This window comes from Cavia porcellus, unplaced genomic scaffold (genome assembly GCF_034190915.1).
Source record: "Cavia porcellus strain 051 isolate PalLab524CR breed Dunkin Hartley unplaced genomic scaffold, mCavPor4.1 scaffold_14, whole genome shotgun sequence".
Lineage (NCBI taxonomy): Eukaryota > Metazoa > Chordata > Mammalia > Rodentia > Caviidae > Cavia > Cavia porcellus.
Window position 1 is genome coordinate 7,723,743 of NW_026947497.1, and position 26,993 is coordinate 7,750,735.

General features: G+C 47.5%; 2 protein-coding genes across 4 annotated transcripts; one reads left to right on the plus strand and one right to left on the minus strand.

Annotated features, from left to right (window-relative positions):
- Positions 1 to 336: 336 nt before the first annotated feature.
- Positions 337 to 12,470, plus strand: LOC100735639 (cytochrome P450 2U1). Its single transcript, XM_003468045.5, has 5 exons — positions 337 to 881; positions 3,467 to 4,102; positions 7,088 to 7,249; positions 8,597 to 8,764; positions 9,782 to 12,470. Exons 1-5 carry the CDS (start codon positions 437 to 439, stop codon positions 9,958 to 9,960), a joined length of 1,590 nt encoding a protein of 529 aa, XP_003468093.1. The 5' UTR covers positions 337 to 436; the 3' UTR covers positions 9,961 to 12,470.
- A 737-nt stretch (positions 12,471 to 13,207) lies between these two features.
- On the minus strand, positions 13,208 to 26,974 carry LOC101787556 (piggyBac transposable element-derived protein 4). Of its 3 annotated transcripts, none has more exons than XM_063260609.1 (4): positions 26,829 to 26,974; positions 25,961 to 26,229; positions 21,271 to 21,398; positions 13,208 to 21,183 (listed from the first exon to the last, which is right to left on the minus strand). In XM_063260609.1, exons 3-4 carry the CDS (start codon positions 21,386 to 21,388, stop codon positions 19,406 to 19,408), a joined length of 1,896 nt encoding a protein of 631 aa, XP_063116679.1. In that variant the 5' UTR covers positions 21,389 to 21,398; positions 25,961 to 26,229; positions 26,829 to 26,974; the 3' UTR covers positions 13,208 to 19,405. The 3 variants fall into 3 exon arrangements, with proteins under 3 accessions (XP_063116679.1, XP_063116680.1, XP_013006050.2); XM_063260610.1 differs by having other exon boundaries at positions 25,961 to 26,211; positions 26,829 to 26,910; XM_013150596.3 differs by lacking the exon at positions 21,271 to 21,398.
- Positions 26,975 to 26,993: the final 19 nt, after the last annotated feature.

Consider the following 26,993-nt stretch of genomic DNA (forward strand, 5'->3'; position numbering starts at 1 on the left):
CCAAGACGGCGCGAGGAGGAAAGGGGGTGAGGAAGCAGGACGCGTGCACCGGAACCAAGACACAAGGATAACAACTTTAAAAAGAGAAACGCACAGTGGCCCCCAGCTGGAAGCGTTGCTGCCTTAGGCACTCGCGGGCCCGGAAACATCAACTGCTACGTCAGGGTGACCCTAAGATGGGTGCAGCCCGGGACTTAGGCTCAGGCGGCTCCCCCTCCCCAAGACTCCACTAGTGTCAGCGACTCGCCGGCGCCGCAGGTCATAGGGGCGGAGAAGTCAGGAGCAGCCAATCGGGGGCCCCGGCCCCGCCCCCGGACCAGGCCCCGCCCCTGCCCAGGCCCCGCCCCGTGGGTCGAGTGCGCGCGCGTCCCTTCTGCATCCAGCCGAAGTTCCGCGGAGTCCCCGGGTCCGGCAGTGTCCCCAGCCCCGGCAGAGCATGTCCGCCCCGGGGACCTCGTCCGGCCCCGCCGTGGACGCGCCCAGGGCCCCGCAGTCCCCGTGCGCACTGCTGCTGCTGCTGTTGCTGCTGCTCTGCGCCCTGGGCGCGCTGCTGGGCCGCGGCTGGCTGCGGGGGCGCGGGGCACGCAGGCCCCCCCCAGGACCCGCGCCCTGGCCACTCGTGGGTATCCTGGGCGACACGCTCCTGTCGCTCCTCCTACGCCGCGGCAGGCCGGGCCCTGCGAGGAGCAGCGCGGCCTTGCAGGTGAAGCTGGCCGAGCTGGCGCGCCAGTACGGCAGCGTCTTCAGCATCTTCGTGGGCCCCCAGCGCGTCGTGGTGCTCAACGACTTCCGCAGCGTGCGCCAGGCGCTGGTGCAGCAGGCTGAGGTCTTCAGCGACCGCCCGCGGATGCCGCTCCTCTCTATCGTCACCCAGGAGAAGGGTGAGCCGGGTGGCAGCTCCCGCACCACCGCCATGCGCCCGCCCCTGCACTGGCACCGACTCGCACTTGCACCTGCACCTGCAAATGCACCTCAGGCATGGGCCTCCGCTTCTCTGGGGCCTCAGGAACCAGTGGGACTTACCGCGATCTGCATAGGAAAACCTCAGGGAAACTGAGGGCAGGAAGCAGGGAGGAGGCGAGGACGCGGGGTGTGGGATTGGGCTCTGGCCTTCAGAGGTGACCCTTCTTCCCCGGAGGCCTCGACTTCCATCTCTGACGCGGTGCCTGGCTAGATTGAGTGCCAGAGCTGAGTTACTACCCTGTCCCGAAGGCCTTGGGCCTCAGCAGCTGCGCAGAAAGAACGCAGTGCCCGCTTCCCAGGGCTCTGCCTCCTCCTGTGCCCTCTGTTAGCAGCTCCGGCTGACCACTGGCTCCAGGCCCTGTTCACCTCCAGGCTGCCGGGTGTTGGCATCACTGCCAGGCCCAGTGGTTCAGGCTAAAGTGCCAGGGCTTCACCGCTGCACACCTGGCTCCCTGGCTTACCAGGCATTGCCTGGTTTTGTGTCTTTGGGCTCAGAAATGGGTCTTAACCCATGGCGCGTGGAGCAGGATGGAGCAGCTGCGTCCCAGAGCCCAGGAGCTCCACAGGTGCTGCTTCAGTAGATGAATAGTTGCTTCTTGCTCTGGAAGGAAGGTCTGGCTGCCTTGGAATCGGAGCCAGAGGTTTGCCTTCAGGTTCTACAGGAGCCTTAGTGACAGTCGGAATCCTTTCAGGCTGCCTTGCAGAACGAGTCCGGCAGCAGCCCACACCTCATCCTGTGCTCACCTCCTCTGCCCTGCTTCTGCTTGGAATTCTGTGATCTCAGGCTGCAGGGAGAGTCCTGCCTGCCTTCCTGTCTACTGGTTGCTTGACTGATTGATTGAGACAGGCTGTCACTTGAGGTCAGAGTGGCATATTTTTAGGGTCCTTTTCTGTAAACCAGTGTAAATGACTCTTTGGGGAAAGCACAAGAACTGCAGTTCAGTAATTAGGCTGTTTTTTTAAAAAAGAATTTCTCAGGTACACACAATAGAAATGCAAAAACTTGAAGACAAATGACAAACATTAATGCCTAGTCACCAGTTAAGAACGTTTTTGTAATGAAGCAAGATTGTCTCTTACTTGTAAGAGGAACATGGTTCTTGCCAGCTAAATGATTATAAGCAGCATACAAGGTAGCAATTTAGAAAAACAGTTTAGTTACCTTTACAGCACATTAAGATAATGATTATGGGCTTGGAGTGGCACATGCCTCCAAGAGGCTCAGGAGGCTGAGGCAGAGGATTGCTGTGGGTTTGAGGCCAGTCTGGGATACAAAGTAAGTTGAAGGCCAGCCTGAACTATACAGTGAAACCCTGTCTCAAAAAGACCAAAAAACAAACTCATTGTTGACTGCATTACACCAGGACAATTAGACTCTTGAAATAAGGCGTGTTGCTTCTAATGATAGTTTATCAAAAGTATAAAATAAAACTTTATATGAAAAAGACTTTGAAATGTCTGGAGCCTAAGCATTTCAATAGCAAGTTGTAAACAGCACTTCACTGTAGCCTTCAAAATTCAGGTATGTCTGTACCTTAGTCTGTGTCTACACTGCTGTGTCCTATCTTGTGTTTCTAAGCCTGTGTTGACCAACTGAGGTTTATTTGTAGTCTCAACAGGCTAAACATGTCACATTAAATGTAGACACTGCATATTAACCCAGAAGATAAAATATTTGGGGGTACGCAAAGCCCGAAGACTTTTCTTTCCCTGAAGTTGCAAGACTTTTCCAAGAAAAAGATTTTAAAAAGCACATTCTACATACTTATTCAAGAAATAGATAGAAACCGTAGCTGTTTTATTGCAAGCTGATCTTTTTAGCTATTAGCTTAAAGCTATTAGCATGAGGACACAAACACCCAGGTCAGTCAGCAAAATAAAAGATGGTTTTTCATGCCATTACTTATGTGTGAAATGAGTTGCCCTTATACAGAGTGGATTTAGGATTGCGGTGGGACAGGAAAAATAAAAGACGGGGAAGGGAGACAAGGGGAATCCTGATTTTAACCCTAAAAAGACCTGCAGCAGCTTTAGGATGCGGAGTTCCCAGGGTTTCAGTGCCCTTTTCCCTTTTCAGTGAATTCAGAAAAGTGCTCTCATGTTGCACACTGAAACCCGCCGCTGTCCATTTTACCAGCAGATACTGCCAAATGTATTAGCATCCCAGTAATTCTCCTCATCTAAGGAGGCCGGATGGCATGTGCAGGAGTTGGCACTGAATCCCAGACTTTTTAGTGTCCTGTCTGCTGAGCCTGGTGGTCCCTCTGTGCCCAGGCATGGTGTGAGGGAAAGAGATGCACACGTGTGCTTCCTGTTAGCATCACTCGCAGGGTCCTCTCGCCTTCATTTTTTAACTTTATTTTCTTTTTTTGAGACAAGGTCTCGCTATGTAGTTCAGGCTGGTCTTGAAGTCCCGGTCATCCTGACTCAGCCTCCTGAGTCTACAATCACAGGCAAGCGCTCCCACGCTTGGCTCACCTCCTTTCTTGCTGTCCTTCCACAGGGCTCGTGTTCGCACCCTACGGCCCCGTCTGGCGACAGCAGAGGAAATTCTCGCATGCCACTCTCCGGCACTTCGGCTTGGGCAAGCTGAGCTTGGAGCCCAGGATCATCGAGGAGCTCACCTTCGTGAAGCAGGAGATACAGAGGCACGGGGACGCCCCCTTCAGCCCGGTCCCCATCATCAGCAATGCCGTCTCCAACGTCATCTGTTCCCTGTGCTTCGGCCGGCGCTTTGACTACACAGACAGGGAGTTTAAGAAGCTGCTGGACTTGATGTCGCGAGGCTTGGAGATCTGTCTCAGCAGCCAGCTGATGCTGGTCAACGTGTGCCCCTGGTTTTACTACCTCCCCTTTGGGCCCTTCAGGGAGGTGCGGCAGATCCAGGGGGACATCACCGTCTTCCTGAAGCAGATCATCCGGGACCATCGTGAAGCCCTGGACACTGAGAACCCCCGGGACTTCATAGACATGTACCTGCTGCACGCCCAGGAGGAGCGCGCGCGGGACGGCGGCAGCAGCTTCAGCGAGGACTACCTCTTCTACATCATCGGGGACCTCTTCATCGCCGGCACTGACACCACCACCAACTCCTTGCTTTGGTCCCTGCTGTACATGTCCCTGCACCTTGATGTCCAAGGTAACTAGCAGGCAAGCGCCGGTGTATGGCACAGCCGGGTCATTTAGAGCAGGATCAGCGACTTCAGGAACCTGTGGTGCCCAGCACTCAGCTGTCTTCAGCTGCACAAGCAAATAGGTGTTTGCGTCTTGTGGGGAGCTGGGAAGGCGCTACCTGTGAAACCTGTCATTTCTAGAGAGATGGGGACTCGTGTCCTGTCTTGATCCTCCCCCTGCTTTGATTTCTGCATGTCTGATTCTCTGTGAATCAATGGTGGGGAGAGACAGTTAGAGAAACAGGACACCTGCCGGGTGTGGGGGTGCATGCCTGTGATCCTAGCACTTGGGAGGCTGAGGCAGGAGGATCACTGAATTCAAGGCCAGCCTGGGTTGCATAAGCAAGTTCAAGGCTAGCCTGTGCTACATAGGAAGACCCAGTCTCAAAGCAAAACATATGCCTCCCCCGCTCAAAAAAAAAGCAAAAAAGAAGCAGAACACCTTAGAGGTAAACCCTAATACTTATGTGCACCCATTTTTATCTTGCTCAGGACATGGAGAATAGAAGCACAGGTCACTGTCCAGGGCAGTAAGGGAGAGGTGTGTCCATTTCCATTGCCACCACAGCAGAGTCCAGGGCATAGCGAACCCATGCAGCACGCCCGGCGTCAGAGGCCTGGCCTGTGTCTCTGGGGCCGGCAGGATGAGTGCTTTTCTGGAGCTCCAGGGAGCCCTGCTTCCGTGCCATCCACAGGCCTTGGCTTGTGGGCCCCTCCAGTCCTTAGGGCCAGTGCTGCCCACTTCTCAGGCCATCCCCTCAGGCTCCGAACTCACCTGGGTGTAGAGAGTACCCCTGTGGCAGTGACAGATTCCGAGAAATGTGTTGGCAGGTGATGTTGTCACTGCATGCGTGTCAAACTGTAAACTAGTTTGGTTGCAGGGTCTCTAGACCAGCAGAGCATAGGAGGCCACTGTTGTGGATGGGCTGTTCGCCACGAAATGTCCCTCTGTGACACTGTGGCATGTGACTGTACTCAGCTTGGTACAGGCGCACCACTGTAGGCCCTTGTCACATGCCGGGGCTGGGACATACACACGGGAGCTCAAGCTCTGACATAGCGGAGATGGTGACTGGGTGGGCCCTGTCACAGGTTGCTCCGCTTAGACCCCGCTTAGTTCCCAGAGGAGCATGGCAGTGGCCTTAGCTCTGAGGTATCCTGGCAGGCTCAGGTGCTGCCGGCTGATCTCCAGCTGCAGGTGTAGTGGGCGCAGTGCCTGGTGGCAGGGGGACAGCTCACTGGGGTTGTGCCCGGCCCTTTCTCCCCCAGAGCCAGGCCTGCTGCTGCTTAGTTTCCGAGGTGGACGGCTTGAGGCGCTTTTTGGGTGGTGTGGGTGCGGGTGGGCATGGCCCCTTTCACTCAGCCTCTCAGGGGAGTCACTTTGCTCTGCTGTGCACACTGCCATGTGCCACCCCCTGCCATAGACCTTGAGTGACAGGGCCAGCAGGCCGTGGACTAACCTTGACTTCCAAGTCCCCTGCCTCAGGACTCTGGCTTGGTGGGGACTCTAGGGCCGAGAGTTACTGTAGGAGGAGTGAGGGTGGCACGGGTCCCTCTGGCTTCCTAGGGGCTATCACCAAGAGCTGGACAGACAGGGCTGCCTGAGCTGGACTTCCAGCCCCACTCCATCTGCCAAAGCAGCCTCTTGTCCCTGTTCTGCATCGTGCAAGGAATCGAATTTACAAGGGGCTTAAGGTGTGCACATCTTGGAGATGCCGTCAGTCTCCGTGGGTGGCCCTGGGCCATCTGTTAATGATGCCAGATGACAGATCATCCAACATTTAACAGCTGAAGACACCACTGCTTGTTACCTAACGTGGTTTCGGAGGCCCGGAGTGGCTCCACCTAGATGATTCTAGTTTGGGGTTTCTTGAGCAATTAGAGTCAAGACGTTGACTGGTTCGCAGTCATCTGTAGGCTTGGCTGAGATGCAGGGACCCACTGCCAAGCTGGCTGCCACGTACTGTTGGTCGCAGGCCACATTTCCTTTCACTCTGACCCGCTCAGGGGCCGCTTGACTTGGTGGCCACCTTCCCCCAGAGTGAGTGATTCAGGAGAATGAATACAAAGAGGAGAGCCAGGAATCTCAGAAGTGACGTGGCATTACTTTGCCCTTTGTCATGGGACAGAGGGAGAGGGGAATGCACAGGGAAGCAGTCCTGTGTTGGTCAGCTGTCCACCACTGTAATGGAAGACCCCGGGCGATCACCGTCAAGAGGGACTTCCCATTCTGGCTCACGGTGTTGCCTATTCAAGGTAGCATGTCATGCCTGGGCCATGAGACAGAACAAAGCTCTGCTTGTGCCCAGGATACAAAGAGAGAAAGAAAAAGCCTCTCCTTGTCCTTTCTACCACTTTATTTATTGATTGATTGATTGTCTTTTTGAGACAGGGTCTCACTATGCAGTCCAGGCTGGCCTTGAACTCACTTTGTAGCCCAGGCCACTCTCGAACTTGCAGAGATCCTCCTGCTTCAGCCTCCCAAATGCTAGGATTACAGGCATGTGCCACCATGCCTGGTTTCTACGACTTTTAATAGTACCACTTGGAACAAGCCTTTAGCATGCATGCACACACATACACGTGAGCCCCGAGAACTTTCCAGATCTAAGCTATAGCCAATCCCATGAGCAAGGGTCACGGGCGATCTCAGAATGCCATGTACCATCCATTCCCCTCAGCTGGGAGCCTCAGCCGCTCATTCCCATGCAGGTGATTCGGGCCCTCCTCCAGTGCTCCCTCTTCTGCCTGAGGCCCTGTCTCTTGCCCTTTGTCCACATCCTGGTGGCACAGGCCCTAGAGCTGCTATCCTGTTTGGCACATGTGACCCACACTCTGGGCCTGGTGCTGCCAGGCCGTTGGCACAGAAGGGTAAATCGAAAGTGGACCTGGGGTGCACAAGCAGTCCCCTGCAAGGTGAATCTTACAGTGCCCTCTTTCCTCTCACACAGAAAAGGTCTATGAAGAAATCAAGACGGTTGTCGGCCTGACCCGCCCCCCGTCCCTCACTGACAAGGCCCGGATGCCCTACACGGAGGCCACCATCATGGAGGTGCAGAGGCTGGCGGCGGTGGTGCCCCTGGCCATTCCACACATGACCTCGGAGGAGACTGGTGAGGCAGGCTTCGCCCTGTTATGCCACAGGGGAGCACTCAGGCGGGTGGGGCCCCTGTCACAGATGCTGAAGTGGCCCGGGGCTGTTTTGGTGGGCACCTGTCTGCTGCTCGGCAAATCACTGAGCCAGGACCCCTTTTCCTGATGGCGCGGCAAGGTGTACATACTTGTCCTTCTGTGCAAGTAACACAGTCATCTTTTATTTCAGCTTGTTTCATTTTCCATTTGGTTTGGTGAGACAGGATCTAGCTGTGTAATTCAGGATGGCCTTAAACTCACAAAGTAGCCCAGGCTGGTGCAAACTCACAGCGCCCTGCTGTGGCAGCCTGAGTGCTGAGATTACAGGCCAGCACCCCCCACCTGACACCAGGGCCAGACAGACAGCAGCTGTGTTGCAGTGTTCACAGGGGTGCCCTTGGCCCATCTCGTGGCCATCAGAAGAGCCAGTCTAACTGGAATGAAGGCGTTGCAGTAGAAATTACCCTGCCCCAGTTTTTAAATCCCGCCTCTGAGCCTGGCACTGTGGCACACGCCTATCATTCCAAGACATGGGAGGCTGAGGCAGGAGGATTGCTGCGCGTTTGAGGCCAGCCTGGGCTACACAGTGTGACCCTGTCTCAAAAAAAACCAAAACTCAAAACAACAACAACAAAAATTGTGCCACCAAAGCATAAATATTGCAGAATTAGAAGGAGCCAGTCTCATTTTTTTTTTTTAATTTTTTTTGGTCGTTTTCCTTTTTATTGGTACCGGGGATTGAACTCACAAATGCCTGCTTGCAAGGCAGGTGCTTATGCCGCTGAGCTAAATCTCCAGCCCCGCAAGTCTCATTCTTGAAACCTGCTGAGCAGATCTCGTCCAGATTTTTCAAATCCCCAACTGGAAGGCATCACCCTCTGCAGAGATGACTCTCACGTGATCCTCTTGAAGGACACAGGATCCCTGAGGTCCCTGGTGTCAGCTGAGTGAGAGGCAGGACTGACTTCCTTCTGTCTTTATTTTTAGTTCCTCTGCCTCAGTGTCTCATGGTGCAGACAACTCTGTTACACTTTGCCTAAGTCATAGGGTGTGTAATTCTTAGCTGGCTTAAAAGGCCTATTATGTTTGCTTTGGTGTTTTCCTGTTTTTATGGTTTGTTGACTCCCTCCATTAGCTTGCATCAGAGCACCTGTTGCAGGCTGGGCCCTGGGATGCTGCCAAGGGGACCAGGGCGCCAGGTGCTAAGGTCATATCCCGGCCTCCAAGGCCATGAGTTGAGCCGCTAAGTAGAACACTAGATTCACACCCCTCTCTCATGTGCCCCCCGCAGGCAGCAAAATGAATGACACTGTGTCTGTTTGCCTCAGAGTTCCAAGGCTACACCATCCCCAAGGGCACGGTGATCCTGCCCAACTTATGGGCTGTGCACAGAGATCCTGTCCTCTGGGAGAGACCTGATGAATTCTGCCCCAGTCGATTTCTGGATGACCAAGGACAACTTTTAAAAACAGAAGCCTTTATTCCTTTTGGGATAGGTCAGTAAAACCTGTATATTTTCCTTAATGTCATTTTAAAAACAGAAGCAAAAGTATAGGGGGGTGCCACACAGTGCTAGAGTGCTCGTCTGGCCTGGGCCAGGCCCTGAGTTTGGCCTTAGCGTGCACCAGAAGGAAAATCAAAGGCAGAACTCAAAGAGTCACTTCTTACTCCAAGGTACAGTAAGGATGTTTCTTTATTGGAAGAGATGAAAAACTCAGGTAACGCGTTTCTGCTGTGTTAGAAACTGCATTCAGTGCTTAGAACAGGAGAAGGGCTGGGCATAGGATTCAGTGCTAAAGTGTTTGCCTAGTATGTTCAATCCCCAGCACTGAGACAGACAGACAGACAGACAGGGACAGACCGAGATAGAGACAGGAAGAAATATGACTAGACATTGTCCTTTCTGGGCTACCTGGATTCTGGTGGGTCCTGGCCCACTGCTTGGCCAGTGGGGCGGGGCTCGAGTCACAGCTGTCCCTCTTTTAGGCTCCTACTTTGGGACCAAGGGGCGGCTCTTTGGGTGAAGGAAGGCTCCAGAGATTCCGACTTCCCCTCCTCAGGCCGCCAGGTCACAGCCAGAGAAAGAGATAAGCAGGCAAGGACCAGATGGGGTCCTGTCACCTGGACCAATTTGTGGTCTCTGCCCAGAGGAGGACAAGTTTTTAGAGGCAGCAGTGGACATGGGAACTTGGTGTGGAAAAATTCTGTCACACTCTGCAGGAGGCTGTGGTTTATGCTGTAATGCTAAAACTATTATCTGCATTTAAAACACCCAATTTAGGTCAGTTCGGTATGGGTTATAAAGTTCTACCTCTGGCGGGTGTGGTGGTGCACACCTGTAATCCCAGCACTCAGAGGCTGAGGCAGGAGGAGTGCCATGAGTTCGAGGCCGGCCTGGGCTACATAGTGAGTTCAAGGTCAGCCTGGACTACATTGTGAGATCCTGTTTAAAAAAAAAAAAAGGCATTTGTGCTTTCTGAATGCACAGCGGGCCGGTCTTGCTGTCCCCACAGGGAAGCGGGTGTGCATGGGCGAGCAGCTGGCCAAGATGGAGCTGTTCCTGATGTTTGTGAGCCTGCTACAGAGCTTCGCCTTGGCACTGCCTGAGGACGCTGAGCCGCCCCTGCTCACCGGGAGGTTTGGCCTCACTTCTGCCCCTCACCCGTTCAAAGTTGTCATTTCAAAGAGATGACGAAGACACTGGATGCCCCAAGAAGCAGGGGCAGGACCCCTCGATGAGCGTCCTGTAGATTCTTCTGCTGTTGCTGGCAGCCGCCCGGCAGCCTGGCTGATGCTGGCTGGGCGTAGACCGCAGAGCCAGGGGGAATGAGGGGAGACTGTGCTTCCCAGCAGGACACCTGAGCACCCCGGCTGCAGGGCGGTGCCTTCCAGGTCCCCAGGTGCCAGCATTGTGGGCAGTGGCTTCCGCCATGAGCTGTCTCTTCCTCCTCCAGCCTCTGTCCTTGCAGGGCATAATGAGACTTGGGACTGGCTGCTGCCCCAAGACCCTCAGGCATGTCACCAAGGTGTCCTCCTGTGCTGGAGACAATGCCTGCTGGCTTTCTCAGACCTCTGCCTCCGCAAAGGCGGTGTCGGCAGCCTGCATGAGGCCTGAGGTCCCACTGAGGCAGATCTTCATTTTTAAAGCTCAGGTTCTGTGTCCCTTCTTTGGGCGTGGTCCATTGTAATACCTTTTGTGTGTGATTTTTTTTGAGTTTTTGTAGACAGAGAATGAAGTGGACCCTTGTCCAGGCATTGCAGGAAGGAACCGGGACTTCCAAACTCCTGCATGTGAGCCTGTCTCCTGGGATCTGCACACCACGGCTGTATGTGACCACAAATGGTCGCAGACAGGCCACTTCTTGTCCTCTGTGAGAACTTTGCTTTTCCTGATGATGAGGCCCCACGGAGGACAGCTCTCCATCCTAGCCCTCTCCCTCCTGGGCTGTCTGGAGCCAGGGCGTAGTGGTGGCTAGGCTGGGGGCAGGAAGTGTCACTATGCCCTGCAGGATGTCCCTCTTCCCCAGGCAGGACAGTGGGGTGCTGCCTCTCCGAGGGCCTGCTGCCCTGCACACAGGGAGGCCAAGACGGTGCTGGGAGCCTCCCCCACCTCCTGCCCCACGCCCTGGGTGTCTGTGATACCACACGACAGACTTAGGGACACTAAGGCACAGCGTGACAGGTGCCACCTCTGGGTCAGACGCTGGGCTGCACCACTTCTCGGGGCTGCCACCACTTGGTCTCCAGCAAGTCCCCACCGGCCCTCCTCCTCCTGACAGGCTCCTCTCGGGGAGGCAGTGCTACCTGTCAGTACCTGCTTGATGTGGGAGTAACTTTCAGTGACAGTGCTTAAGGAAAGTTCCACTCCACTTCTCTTTTTCTGTTTTTGGAAGACAGCTTTGCTGTGTAGTCCCGACTGACCTTGAACTCAGTGTGGATCCTCCTGCCTCAGCCTCCTAAGTGCTGGGATGATGGGTGTGTGCCTCTACCCCATTTCAGTATGACCTATGGGCAGTATTTTTCTTGCTTCAGGTGACTTTTTAAAATCAGTATATATTGTTGTCAGTTTAAGCCAAATTTTTAAAAATTGCTAGGTTTCTGTTCATTTTCAAAACCACTTTAAGCTTAAAATGATGCCTTAGCCGTGAAGGGCTCACAAGGGCAGTGCCCAGCAGCCAGGCCTGGCCACATGCAGGCTCCCTGTTTCCTAACCTCTGTGCTGCTCCTGCTGGGGAAGAGGGGAGAACAGATCCAGAGAGGTGGCGACTTCGGATGAAAACCCGGGAGGCTGGACTGGAGCACCTGGGGTGGAGAGGCCGCCTGCAGCTGAGGCTTCTAGCTGCTTCCAGATGGGGCAGACCCAGATCTCCCAGCCCACCCTGGCTCCTCCCTAACACCCCGCAGCTGGGGCGTTCTGGGGTCAGAGTAGAGCTTTCCTTTGATCAGCGCATTGCTGGGGAGACCCCTTCCTGCTCACGGAGTGGAAATGACAGGGGCTTAACGGAAACCCAAGAGAGGGAGGGAGGAAGGAAGGAAGGAAGGAAGGAAGGAAGGAAGGAAGGAAGGAAGGAAGATGGGGTCAGCTTTCGCTTTGTCTGGCTCTACAGTCTCCACACTGTTTCCCACTTTCCCTTCTTGTGACTATAATTAAGTACTTATCATATAGGTACACAACACAGGCTAATCTTTAGGTCTTTATGTGCCTTGAAGATTTTGTTTTTTAAAGAAGAAATGCACAGAGGAAGTGAGCAAAATGGAGAGGCTGCCAGACTGCAGAGGGGATCCCAGAGTGGATGGTGTCTCCCCTCTCTCAGGACAGTCTGCTCCGGACTGGAAATGCCTGTGCTTTCCAATCACGCTCGTAACTCAGCGTTAACAGTTTCTTATTCTCACTTATACATGGATTTCCAGTATTTCTAACCAAAGAGTTTGTAGCTTACTTGAAAAGAACCTTGAGAACTTGAAATAAAGAACTTTAAGATTATGTCAGAATCACAACGCCTCAAACTGTAGCACTTTTAAAAGATCTATTACTGTTGATGCTTGTCTTGCAGATACTGACATTTTACAATTTTTGCACTTCATGGTTTATCTGAAATATAAAAATAATTGTTCCTTGTTTTATAAATCTGCCTAACATCTTTGAGTCCTCACCTTTATCAAAGTTTTTGATACTTTTAGTAAACTTTTTATTTTAATGGAGATAGTGCCATCTTTGGTTTTTTTTAATCTAACTGGCAAATAAAATTCTGTCATATCAAATATCAAGTAGTAACACAGAGGAAGAAAGAAACAAAGAAACAGTCTCCCGAAGAGAGAGGGCCACGCTGTGGCCCGGGCATGGTCATGAGACCAGAGGCCTGCTCTGTGTAAAATACGCTCTGTGGCCACATCACAGGCACAAAGACGTGGCAGGCCCCGGGTTCAGATTTCCTACAGCCCAGCACTATTTAGAGAAGCATGAATCTCACGCCGCCTGTGACCCCACATTGAGGACTCGTCCCTGAGGCCCTCCAGGGACCCCACAGCTACCAATATAATCACTGGGGAAGACAGAAAGCTTCTCAAGGTTTAGCTTAGGACAAGAAGCCCACCATCACCATCTCTGTTACCAGATTCCCCCAAGGCTCACCCAAAAAGCCTGGCGAGAAATAAAAATGTCCACTCCGGAAGCAAGCAAAATGATCTCTCTCAGTCTGTGGGTGACATGACCATGTGTATAAAAACCCTGAAGGCCAGCAAGAACACTGTTAAACAAATTTAGTAATATTCTGGGATACAGAATCAACATACAAACCTGGTGTTTATACATAGTATAGCTATCCAAAAAAAAATTTTTTTTAATGAGGTATTGGAACTGGAAGCTATCCAAAAAATGAATACAAACCCATTTTAAACAACTCCATTTAGATGAATAACAAAAAGACTAAAACATGAATAAACCAAAGAGGTAAAAGACTTTAATACTGAAAGTTATAAAACATCAGTGAAGGAAATTAAAGACACTAAAAAGATATCCCATGTTCATGGATGGTAAGAATAGTAAAATATTTCCCATGTGAATGTATTTATTATGTATTGCAAACATGTATTAACAACAATAAAACAATCATAGTCTACAAAGTGATCACAATTCAATGCAACTCTAACAAAATCCTGATGGCATTCTATACAAGTACAGACAAATTCTAAAACGCATGGAACTGGAGCAGATCCCAAATAGTAAAAGCAGTCTGGAGTAAGAATGATAAGTCTGGGGCTGGGGATTTAGCTCAGCGGCATAAGCGCCTGCCTTGCAAGCAGGCAGTCGTGAGTTCGATCCCCGGTACCGATAAAAAGGAAAAAGACAAAAAAAAAAAACTGATAAGTTTGGAAGCATGACTCCTCTTAATTTCAAAATATATTACAAAGATGTAATTTAAATTATGTAGGACTGGCATAAACACATACTAGTTATGACTAAAATATATGGTGAATGTTATTAAAATTACTACAGAAAAGGCAGTATGAGCCTTAGAGGGGGGGGTAATAGTGTAAGGAGAGATTTTAATAAAGAAGTATGAGGGCCAGGGATTTAGCTCAGTGGCTTAAGTGCCTGCCCGGCAAGCATGAGGTCCCAAGCTCAATCCTTGATACAAAAAAAAAAAAAAAAAAAAAAAAAAAAAGATTTATGAATGGCTAATAGATGAAAAGATATTCAACATCAGTAGAAATTAGGAAAACTCACCAAGTGTACCTTTTCACACTTGCTAGGATGGTTATAAGAGAAATTAACAGGTGTTGGTGAGGCTGTGGGGAACATGGAATCCTACGTTGCTGGTGTAGTCATTTTGGAAACTGTTTTGTGGTCGTTCAGAAAGTTAAACACAAGCCTTCCACGGTGATGTCTTTGCTGTGAAGCCAGCTGACCATGGACTGGATGCCCTGAAAACGAGAGCCATGTAAAGCTCTCCTGTAAACTGTGGGTGTGGGTGGCGGGGAACGTGATGGTGAAGCTAATGCACTGAGTGTGTTACACATCTGATGGGTGGCCCACAGTGCAGTTCAGGCAAGTAAACGGCAGACACTCGTGTGCCACTCCCACTTACTGGGGTTGGTTATACCATTCAATCAAGTTACCAAGAAAGAGCACCGAGTTGTACACTTGGAATGAGCAAATTTTATGATACACATAGCTCAGTAGGCTGTATTAAAAGAAAAAGTAGTAAGTGGTGACTAAATGCAATACCTGAACCTAGGCTGCAGGAAAGAAAAATATCTGTAAGGACGTTACTGAGTCTGCTAATTAAATTGGCATACAGACGAGGGTAGATAGAAGTGTCCTTATATTAAATTTATTAAAGCTGATGACTATACTGTGGTTGTGTAAGAAAGCTACCCTGTCTTAAGAACTATATCCCCAATACAGTAAAGGATCACGATGTGGGTAACTGCTCTTCAGGAGCTCCAAATTATGTCTACATATAGGTAACAGCTACAAACGGTGCAGCAGGTGTGGCAGGAGGTTAACAGGTGAGTCAGGGCGTATGAGTTCCTTTGCAATAGTTTTATTCTTGTAAATCTTCTGTTTGACTTCTAACTCAAAATTCAAAAAATTTCTTGCTATGGTGTGTATCATGCAGTCATGGGGATTGGGCTTTTCAGAGGTTGCTGAAGTTTGGTTGATTCGTGATCCAATGCTAACATTATGAGTGTGAGCAGAATACCCACCCCAGGCAGGTCGCCTACATACAGTATACAAGACAAAGAGGCTTCTCTGTCTTCTCTTCTGCTTTTGCTGTCTTCTGCTGCTGTGAACTGTTGCCCCTCTGCCATGGAGCCGGCAGGTTATGGACTGAAACCTCCAAAAACCGTGAGCTAAATAAACCTTTCTTCCCTTAGCTCTGGGCATTGGGTATTGCGTCTTAGTAATCAGAGAAAAGTCATTAAGGCAGCTCTTTAATGCACCTGTGATATGCCTATCCTAAAAGGATCCACCCTTAAGGGGCCCTTTCCAATTTCATCTTCAAATACTCAAATGGACCCTGTGCTTTGGTAATTCTGATTATATTTCCACCCTCCACCCCTGTTCCTTCTGTCTCTACATAGTTTCCTTTCCATCTGGTTAACATCCTTTGCGTGACAACCTCTTTCCTTTTTTGAGACCGGGTCCTACTTTGTAGTCCAGGTTTGCCTTGAACTCACAGTGATGCTCTGCCTCAGTCTACCAAGGGCTGGGATTAAGTATGTGCCACCTCATCTGGTGAAAACGTTCTACTCATCTGGAAGACTCAGTGTCTCTTTGACAGGATGTAGGTTAACATGCTGGTTAAAACTAACCTTACACTCATTTAGACTCCTGAGCGAAGTCCTGCTCTGCAAGGAGGCCTCTCATTCTGAGGCAAGTTATCTTCTACTCCACGCCTCAGTTGTTCCATATGTAAAATGCAGATTAAAAACACTGACACACTTGTATGAGCGATGGGTGTACGTGCACGACAAAATGCACGTGAGCCATTTAGCAGAGCCTGGCAAGTTGAGCATTTACTCAGTGTTACCTGTGAGCCTCTGCCATGTCCCCTCATGTTCCCACCCTGGTCATCTTCACCGTGCTTAGCCACCTTCCACAGCCTCAGCACCCTGCCGTCAGCACCTAGTTCTATTTTTGTTTCCCCTGCTACAGCAGGAGCTTTTTGAAGAACAAAGAACATAATCCAGTCGCCTCTGACTTTTTCTAGCACCCAGTGTCATGTCCCATGCCTAAGAGATGAACAAGCAATGTTTCTTGCCCTCACAAGCAGTGAAGAACTTGTTATTTCAAAATTAGTGGTTTTATTTTTAGAAGTGAAAGAAGAGGTCACTATTAGCTTTCTGTCACTCCAAATGTCTGGCTCTGAAGAATGAGAATTACAGCTGAAGCCTATCTTACTCTGAGTTAGCCCTTAACTCATTTTGAGATGAACTAACAATTGGGATCTTTATGAAGGAAGTCAGGATAGGGAACTGCTTTTTTGTGGCTAAAATTTAAGTACTGAGAAATGGAAGACACAACAAGTTTAGACCAGTAGTGGCGAACCTACGGCACTGTGCTGCAGTGGGCTGTTGGAATCGATGGATAGCTCTGAAAGTTTGCCATCGCTGGGTTACAGTATTGGAGCCAGACTTAGACAGCTGGTCTCCTGTGGCCAGTTTACCCTGGGTGTCACCCAGGCAGCGCATCTGCTTACGTCCTGATTGTCCTGAACATCACTCAGGCAGCTGCATTTCAGCAGGTTGATTCTTGCATGGAATAAACTTAACTGTCATTGTTATATTTCCTGTTATCTTGTAAAAATCAAAGAGGAAAATATGCAATTTTTGGCCATTTTGTATTTAAATAATTGGACTGGTAAGTGGTTAACAAATTTTTTTGAGAGGCGCATTATGGGGCATATAATGCCTGTTTTTTTTAGAAGCATTTCTGTTGATGAATTTTTTTTAAATTTTATTTTGAAAGTATACAATAGAACAAGACAGAATAAAGCCAACTAAGATCGTACAGTGAAATTGGTACAGAACTTCAGAGCAGGTTACCGGGATAACAGTAACAGATATCACAGTATATTTTGTTATCTTTATAATAGTTCTTCTTTCAATCACGTATATCAAGATGAGATGAAATATAGAACATTACAGAACTTATTAAAACAGAATACTGAATAGAGCAGTACCATTAATCAGAAGAGAGAAAAACAGTAATAAAAATATTTGCCTTCAAAGAGACGGTAGAAGGAAGTCCCCCTTATTTGCTATGTCAACCTCCCAGGAGATGCTCAGATTTCTGGTTCCCATTTGCTAATGGGCGGTGGGGGCGGGAGGGAAGGGGGATAGGGGAATGGGATATTTGGCTCTAGGCCTTGCATCAGCATCAGTAGGTTCACTATTGCTTAGCAAGGAGGCAGAGTGGTGGTTTGGTTTCACAGCATCCTAAGTTACAACACGGCGTGGATCTCAGGAGCTGCTGCTGGTTCTCCCCCTGGAAGGGCCGCAGTTTGCCAGACCACCACTGCTTACCAGGGAGGGGAGGTGCTTGCTTCAATGAATTAATTTTGAGTTTTAACAGGAAAATGTCAATAAAGTATTAAATTTTTAATATGTAATGAGTTTATTTAGTTAAGTTTATCGGTACAATTTAGATATACGTAATGATGATATTCATCATAGGGAATTTGTACCTGGACATGATCTTGGTTTCTTTTTTCCCCTGTACCCTTCCCTCCCTTCAACCCCTCATTCTCTCCTTATTTACAAAGCTTTGTTTACATTTATCCTTCTTTTCTCACTTTGTTCTTATTTACACTTTCAGTTTCTCAAAGCACAGAGACAATGTGGGATTTACATGTGTGTCCAATTTATTTCACTTAGGAGTATGGTCTCAAGATGTATCTATTTACTTCAAAATGTCTGAAATTTATCCTTCTTTAAGGCTGAGTAGTACTACATTGTTTTAAAAAGCCACATTTTTCATCCATTCATGGGTTGATGGGCTGTTTCCAAGAATTTAGCTATTACAACTGTAATTTAGCTATTATAACTGTGCTGCTATAAACATGGGTATGATACATCACTGTGGTGTGATGCTGTTCATTCTTTTGGGAAGATACCAAGGAGGGGAATAGCTGGGTCAAATGGGACCTCTAGTCCTAGAATCTTTACACTGATTTCCTTAGTGGCTGCACCAGTCCACACTCCCACCAGCAATGGAGTAGCGTTCCTTTTCCCCACAGCCTCTCCACCATTTGTTATTGGTTAATGTTTTTTTTCTTGTGTCTTTTTGACACAGGGTCTCATTATGCGGTTCAGGCTGGTCTTGAGCTCACTTTATAGCCCAGGCTCGTCTTGAGCTTGCAATGATCCGCCTGGCTTAGCCTCCCGAGTGCTGGCATTACAAGAGTGTGCTATCACACCTGGCTGATTTCTTGATAGTAGCTATTCTGGAATGAGATGGAGTCTCAGTGTTTTTTTAATTTGCATCTCTTGAATGACCAGTGATGTTAAACATTTTTTCATATATTTACTTGCTGTATGTACTTCTTCATCTGAGAAGTGTATATTCATCCCAGATGCCCATATTTGGAGCTGAGAAAGAAATTAAGAAAACAACACTACTCACAATAGTATTGAAAAAAAACCGAGATACTTAGGACTCAATCTAACACAGTAAGAAATCTCTACTGAAAACTACAGTTCTCTAAAAAGGGAGACTAAAAACTAAAGTTATCTCTTGCTCATGGAAACGAAGAACTACATAGTGAAAATGGCCATACTTCCAAAATTGTGATATACATTTAATGTGATCCCCATCAAAATACCATTAGCATATTTCACAGAATTAGAGAACACATTCCTAAAATTCATTTGGAACCACAAGAAACCTAGAATAGCAAAAACAGTTCTGGGCAACAAAGCCAAGGCAGAGCAATCACAGTTCCTGACTTGAAATTACACTACAGAACTACTGTGATAAAGACAGAATGGTACTGGGAAAAACAGATCAGAGGCTCAATGGAACTGATCAGAGCATGCAGAAACAACTCCAAACACACTCATCCACCTTTCTTTTGACAAAAGAGCCAAACACGTTCACTGGAAGAAAGACAGACAGCCCCTTTAATAAACAGTGCTGGAAAAACTGGCTGTGCACATGCTGCAGATAGAGATCCATGTCTCTCACCATGCACTACCCTAAAGTCAAAATGGATCAAAGATCTAAATTTTAAAACAAACACTATAGCCTGCTGGAATACAGAGTAGTTAGAACTCTTGGAGACACAAGTATAAGCAAAGATTTCATGAACAAAACCCTGTTTGCATGGGAAGTACTACAAAGAATCAACTACTGGGATTTCACCTTATTAAAAACCTTTTGCATACCAAAAGAAACCATCAACAAGTGAAGACAGCCTACAGAATGGGAAAAATTTTTAGCCAGTTGTTTTTCAGACAAAGGATTAATATCTAGAACATATAAAGAACTGTAATGAGTATTTAGAATACCCACCAACATTTTCACATTAGCTGTGCACTTGCTTATAAAGCCTAAAAACAAGGGAAATAAATTTCTCTGTGAGTTACAATGAAAATACAAACTAAAGTTTAGCACAGAAATAAGCTTTGCTTCAACGATCACACCCAAGGCAGTCTTCACACACCAGCACCGCGTGTTCCATACACAAGTATCCCTTACACTGATAGCACACATGTTTTGTTTTCCTGTCCTTTTTTTTAGGGCATAGATGACATCTTTTTGGTTTTTCTACTGCCCTAGTAAGTCTTTGTGATGTTGCACCAGCCTGTTCACTTGCCAGCTCCATTAAATCTGTCTTGCGTAGTTCCTTGGGCAGAAACATCTTGTCTTTCTTCTGCTGCAGTTGTTCCCTTATAAGCTCCAGTCCCAATCCTCTAAGAAAATTTCTTCGTGATATTTTGCACTTGTTATTTTCTTTGTAAACTATGAAACTATTTATGCCAGACATGTTTAGGATGGAATAAAACACAATCATTGGCCAACGCTTTGTGTTTCGAGTGACATCATAGTTGCTACATAACTCATCAACAACATCAACTCCACCTTTGGTTTTGTTGTAAAAAGTTTCTATCTCCGGCTTCATTTGTGTCGAGGTATCTTTATCAATACTGCCATCATGGTGCAATGTTGACATCAGTAGTACCACTTTGTTTTTCTTTGCCATATAAGAAGCCAATGTTATGTCTCTCTGAAATCCAAAGATTGTACTATACAATTCTCTGTTTCGAAGCTGCAACATTTCATTGGGAATTTCTGCTTTGTTCTTGCGTATAGTTCCTACACTGGTCAGCTGGTGCTCTCTTAGCAAATGCAACATCAGCGGGTAACTGGTAAACCAACTGTCGAACGTCACATTCCGATTACTCTGGGAAATAGGAGCAACGAGTCTGTTAACAACATCATTTGGTTTATTACTGCATGAATAAGGACCTGGTGGCTGAGTTCCAGGATAAATTTCTAAATTGAAAGTGTAGTACGTCTTTGCATCTACCAGGGTATACATTTTTATGCCGTATTTTGAAGGCTTATTTGGCAAACACTGCTTAAAGCTGCAGCGACCATGAAAGGCTGCAAGCTGTTCGTCAATAGTCATGTATTTGGAAGGTGTGTAAACTGCTTGACAGTTTGACACAAAATTCTCAAACAATGAGCGGATAGCAGCCAGATTATCAGTTCTTTTTCTTTCCTGGCGGGTGGTTTTGTCATCAAACCTCAGACAATTCTGAAGGAAACCAAATCTCCTCAGAGTCATTGTTACTCTGCAAACCTCAAGCCCACACCCATCACTTCTCCACAAGTCCTTTACATTGCTGCGATTGGCATGAGAAAGCCCTGCCAAGTACAGCAGACCTATGAATGCCTTCAGTTCAGAGAGTGAGGTGTTATAATAAACACATTTTTGAGTGTGACTATTGGTGCACATAGATCGTTTTAGTTGTATTTCAGTATTTGTGTGTTTCACAACATCTTGTAGCATATCATCTGTGACAATCAATTTCCAACACTGAATCGCAGTGCTGGCATTCCGTCCAATGGGTTTCACTCCTGCCAAGAACTTGGTACTTTCGGACTTAGTTCTAACATTGGATTGTTCAGGCACGCGTGACCATTTTGTTGTATTCTGACTAGTCAAGTATGTCCTCACATTGATGTTTCCTTCATCATCTGAATCAAGGACGTCTGCATTCCCAGTGTCTGTATCACTCAATTCTTGCTCCATTTCACTGTTGTGGGATCTTTGGCTCAAATGGTCAATGTCAATGTCATCATCATCATCAGTGTACGAGTCACCTGATGACTCACTTTCTCCCTCCCCCAAAATGTGCAAATCTGGTTTTTCATGTGCCATTGTACTGAACTGGGCTAATTCTGTGAGAAAAATCAAAAGAGAACATTTTAAAAAACAAATCCCAAATGCACAGAAATTTAACGGCACATCACAAGGGTAAAACTCACCTGTTACTTCGGAGCTGCTGTGCACACCTTGCTGTTCATCTGCTGAGTGGGTGGATGCACAGATGGGTTCCTGTTTACCCCAGGCACAGGTACTGTGAGCCACAACAGCTACTGACATGTTGAAGCTCCTATTTGTGTTACAAAACGATGGCATGGGTGTATTTTACCCACCATGATGCCTCAGTAAGAGGCTGGGAGTAGAGGTGCCCAGCAGGTAAGCTGTATCACCCTAAGATGGTCGTGGAGTGTGCACAGGATGGTAAGTACATTAGGAATGAAGCAAGCTCTACAAAGGAGATAAAAGCTGATGGTTTCAGAACATTCAGTCTATAATTGTTTAGCTCCAAAGCAAAAATGGCTTGGCAGAAGGTCACAGTAGACTCAAAGCTGCTCATGTCAACGTGGCCAAGAAGCAGAGACAGAAGGGAGGAGCCAGGGATAAGAACATCCTTTCCAGGTCAGTGACTTGCCCCCTCCAACCTGGTTCTACCTCCTAATAGCACGTTCAGTCACGACCTCATCCATGGATCAATCATCACTGAGTACAGCATCCCCAAGATCCAATCACCTTCCAAAGCCCCACCTCTGAATACATCAGACTTAGGGGGAGACTTGAGATCAGACCACTAGACATGTTCATAGTTTTTGGGAAAAGGTAGGTACATTCTGGTCTGGCCAAGCCCACCTTTGTCTAGCTTAGCAGATTAACCACCTTTCTCTTGCTGAGATGGGATCCTCCAATCTTCCAATATACACTGCTGTCTACCAGTCCCTATTAAATGGAACTTTGTGCAATCCTAGGGTTGCCTGCCTTTCTTGTTCTTCTCTTAGCCTCTCCCACCTTTCCCAAAGGCTGGTTCTCAGATGTAAGACTGGATTTTTCAAAAACAGGATAAAAAATGTGGTATATACATATGTGGGACTATTACTTGGCCTGTAAAAAGACAATCTGCCATTTGCACAACATAGATGTCTTTAGAAGATATGATGCTGTGAAATAAGCCACAGAGCAAAAAATATTGCAGTCTCACCTATACATGGACTATTATAGCTTACACTCATAAACAGATACAGAACAAAATAGAGGTTACCAAGGGGCAAGAGGGAGGAAACTGGGGAGATGGACATCAAATGACACAATAGCAGATGTGTAGGAGGAACAAGTTTAGAGAGCTAATGTACAACATGAGGACTAAAGTTAACATGTCATCATGTTAACAGCATGAGTGCCTTCAGTTGTTAGTACTAATGCTGTACTGGATTTGTGAAGTAAGAGTTTAGTGGCTTTTGTCAGAAACAAGTAACTAGTAGCTATGTTAATTTGCTTTGCTAGGATCACCAGTTTATGAGCTGTATGTATCCTACATCATATTGTAAATCTCAAATATATACAATAAGATTTCTGGGAAGAGAGGCAAGAGCCTGAGAGGGGGGCACAGGAGTTAAATGCCCTCAATTGGGAATAGAGATGGAGTTGTGGGAGAAGCAGGGAAGCCACTTCTAAGGGGACGCATGGCATTCAGTGGCCAACGGGACAGCAGGTGGTAGACAGGAAAAAGAGGAGCACTCTTTGGATGGGTTCATCACAAAATGCGATGTCAGAGGCAAGAGCTGGGAGGCACGTTGAGGGGCGGGAAAACGGTAGGCTCGAATGTGCTAAGCTTCGTCTGAAGTATCTGGGGGGATCCCAAGCACAGGGGACCAGGAGACAGTTATAAACAGATGCCTGTGTTTAAGAAACACAGATCCACAAGGCTGGAGAGTGGGAGTGTGCATCCCTGTGTGGCAGCCTTGCTGGGAGTCTGCAGCAGACTTGCAGCTCTGGGGCTCGTAGTAAGTGTTCACATAAAGCAATCTGCTTACCTTTTGCAATAACAGTCACAACAATCTCAGACACTACCAGACATATATAGTATTAAGAGGGCACCACCCCATTTTCCCCCTCTAGCAGTGGAGTACTCCCTAAGGACTATGGTATTATGAAGGCCTCCAAGTCAGAACAGGTTCAAATCCAAGCTTCGTCATTATCAGGTAAGTGAAGGTTCACAACTGGCTTTTTCACTGAGAATCTCTGTATTTTTGCCTTTAGATAAGGACAGCATGAGTACCTTCAGTTGTTAGCAAGAGCTCACTGCATAGTGGTCAAGAACGTAAGTCCCAGAAACAGAGTCCTGCCAGTCATTCATTAGCTGTGCAACCCTGGGTAAGTTTCGGAATCTCTCTGGGCCTCATTTCCTTATTTGATTTCCACCGCACAGCATCGGAGTGAAGGTTTTATAAATTAATTTACCCAATGCACCTAGAACAATGAGGAACCTGGTAAAGGGTTCAGTGTATGTCAACTGCTATCACATGCAAAGCCATTTAACATAAGCAGTGTTTATTAAAACTGCTTAGAAGGATGATGACCATTATTACCATTGTTGCTATGGCTACTGCATAGCTTTGGAAGTATAAAACTTTCTACATGGAAAGTGTAAGAAAGCAAAGGCTATGAGGTGTGTGAAAGGGCGTGTTCTGCAGGTCATGTTCTCGAGTGAATGTATCCTGTCACTTCTATAGTGCTTCTTGCACTCTCAAGCATTTGGAGGGGAGGCTGCTGGCTGAGGTTAGACGAACAGTGCATTCCCAGCCGTTTGCCTCTTTGTGCAAGACCTGTGCTTGGGAAGTGTGGAGGGACGTCCCGCTTCCTTAGCAAGAGAGTTCAAGTAACTTCTACCCAGACTGGAGAACACCAGAGGCTTAGAACTCGGAACACAGGCTGCCACCGCGTTCTTCTCCCCAAAGCAGGTGTGTGATGCAGATGATCATTTTGAGTGTGTTTTCCTCATCTTCCTCCCAGGAGTCCTGTTACAGAGTTGCTAGACTTTACCTGGAACTTGTGACCTGGGAGTGTTCTGTAACTGAAAGGTATCTAGAAGACAACCACAAGTCAGCAGCTGGCACTGTGACAACTGCTGACAAGACTATCCAAGCTGTGATAAGTTTTTTCTAAATGCTTGAGATGAAAATATTGTTTGTAAAATTGTGCAGTGTTGCTAGAGATTTTATCTCACATTTTTCTAAGCCGTCCTTAGAACGCTTCCAGCAGGACATACAAACACATATACCTTACTATACCTTACTCAAACCAAGTATATGTTCTTGACCCTCAGGGACTATATCAACCACCACAAATTCAGCAGTAGGTGAAATATTGGTTGAATTTTCTGGGCTTTGCTGAGTGGTCAGTTTCTGGCTTTCTGCTTCACAAAGTTTACAAGTTGCTTACTAAAACAGGAGAGGTGGCATTTAATAGCTTATTGGTTTCCTACAATGTCAGAAATCATCGCTTTGGAGGAAGAAGAAAATTCCAACTTGCTCAACGAATCTCACCCTGTTAATGCTCCTGATTGCTGGAGGTCCTGTCCATGCTTCTCCATGCCTGTCACTAAAGACTGAGTGTTCACCTGGCTCTCACCCACTGCTGCTTTGTCAGGGCAAAAAGCTTGGGGCTCCGCTGCTTCCACTGTTTTTGAAGCCTGCTCCATGTGTGGTGTCTAGCAATGCTTCTCTGATACTGACTTTTGAAGTCTACAATTCTCTGCTTATAGGACAAACATAACGGCAGTCATTCCTTGCTCTGATCTCTGTGCCAGCCCTCTCCCCTGCCAAAGCACTTTTCCTCTCTGGACTGCTCCCTTGACCAGGATCATGCTTCCCAGAACTTCATTTTCTTTCTTTCTTTCTTTTTTTTTTTTTTATCAGTACCAGGGATCGAACTCATGACTGCGCGCTCGAAAGGCAGGCACTTATGCCGCTCAGCTAAATCCCCAACCCCCAGAACTTCATTTTCTATAGGGAAAAACAAAGCACAACCCCAAGAATAGGATGGAGGTGCAAATTCAGACTACAAAAATGCTTACTAGGCTCCCCAATGTCTGAAGCTACACTGGAAAAAAGACTTGTGGTCCTAGCAAAAGAATAATGATTCTATTGTAACTGTCACCTGACCAGGTTTGGCCAGAAGGGGAGGGAGTGGCTTTCCTGCTTCAGAAAGCTGTAAAGGGCATGCAGCTCTCAATGTGAAATGGTTGGAAGTAATCTGACAGAGGAGGACATCAGCGCCAAGATGGTAAGTGTCTGTAGAGGTCACTGATTTACGTTACAACTTCGCATACAACAGAGAATCTCTGATTTGAGAGTTCGAAAAACTGACTAAAAGTGTCTCCTCCAAATTCCTACGAATGGAACAAAAGTGAACATCTCTGCAGGGGAGAGGTAGTGAGCTCAGGCGTTTAGGGTGGGCCCTCATGAATGGGAACAGAGTCCGCACGCCACACCCTGTGATGCTCACTCAGCCCTTTGCCAGGAGAAAGCAGCATCTGTGAGCCAGGAGCAGACACCAGTCCTGCTAGGGCCTTGACTTTGGATTCCTGGACTGCACAACTGTGTTCGCATGTGTGAGTTGTAAGTTCTAGTAGTTTGTAAGACACCCAATTTATGGCTCTAGCAACTGAATGGACTAAAACCAGTAGCTACAGCATTTCTTCTCTTTGAGGAAATGAAATCACAGAAAATTGACTAGACTCAGGGACCATGTATATTGCACACAAAATTTTACTTGAAAAACAGGTTGTGATGACAGTAGTTGCACTCTGTGTGACCTTTCATTAATACAACTTGCAAAGAACTGAAACCAAGTGCTCACCTTTGCAATCCACGTCTCAGCTTCACCTCTCAGCGTTCTTTATTCCTTACCCTTTTTCCTGCTGCAGTGTTTCGTTTCTGCTTTGCATTTGCTGTTCCCTCTGTTAAAAATTCTCTTTTCTTCATAAATTTACTCATTCTTCAAGTTACTTTGACTTCTGTGTAATTTTCCTTTTCTTCTCCTAGGTTTTGAGTTTGCTGCAGTCTATCAGTCAATGGACTGTCATTATTTGGAGGAAAAGTCTTGTAATCCTGGAGGAGCACAAGCCGCTACACTCATGTGTATACAAAATTAAGAGAAAAAGACAAGATCAAAGCTAAAGAATGGATTCACAGTGCTCATTAATCCTTCAGTAGAGAGCAGGTGCTAAGTTTGAAGATGGGTCTGTGGCTTCTTTTACATATTTTCTTAATGATTTTTTTTTTTTTTTTTTTTGGTACCGGGGATTGAACTTACTACCTCGCACTTGCCAGGCAGGCGCTTATGGTGCTGAGCTAAATCCCTGGCCCTCTTTTACATATTTTAAAGCACATAAATTGGTAAAGATTCTGCATCCCTCAGCTACAGTAACTATAAAGCACTCACATAAGGGAAGCCCCGTTGGTACCAAGGATTCTCTTGTTGGACAAGTCACTCCTCTGCTTCCTGGTATATATGTTTTTAATAACGCAACTTTTAAATTATATTTACGGTTTTACAACCATCACCATATTTTAGTATGGATATTATTTTCATCATCCCCAATGCAGCCCACATTCATTACCATTCTCCCTCTGCTTCCTAATATCAGTTATCAGGGACGGTCCAAATACTGCTTTCAGTCCTTCGAGCTCCGCGGCTAAGTTCTGCCGCGCCCCTCCCGGCTCACCTGTGCAGACCCCTGGGGTACCAGCCGTCGGTGTCCACCACAGCGCCCGCGTCCTCTTGTAGCGAGAGGGAGCGCCCACGTGGTCCACCGCTCGCGCTGACGTTCCCATGCCATCACTTGCAGCCTGGGCCAATAGGAGGGCGCGCCGCGAGGCCCCGCCCACCA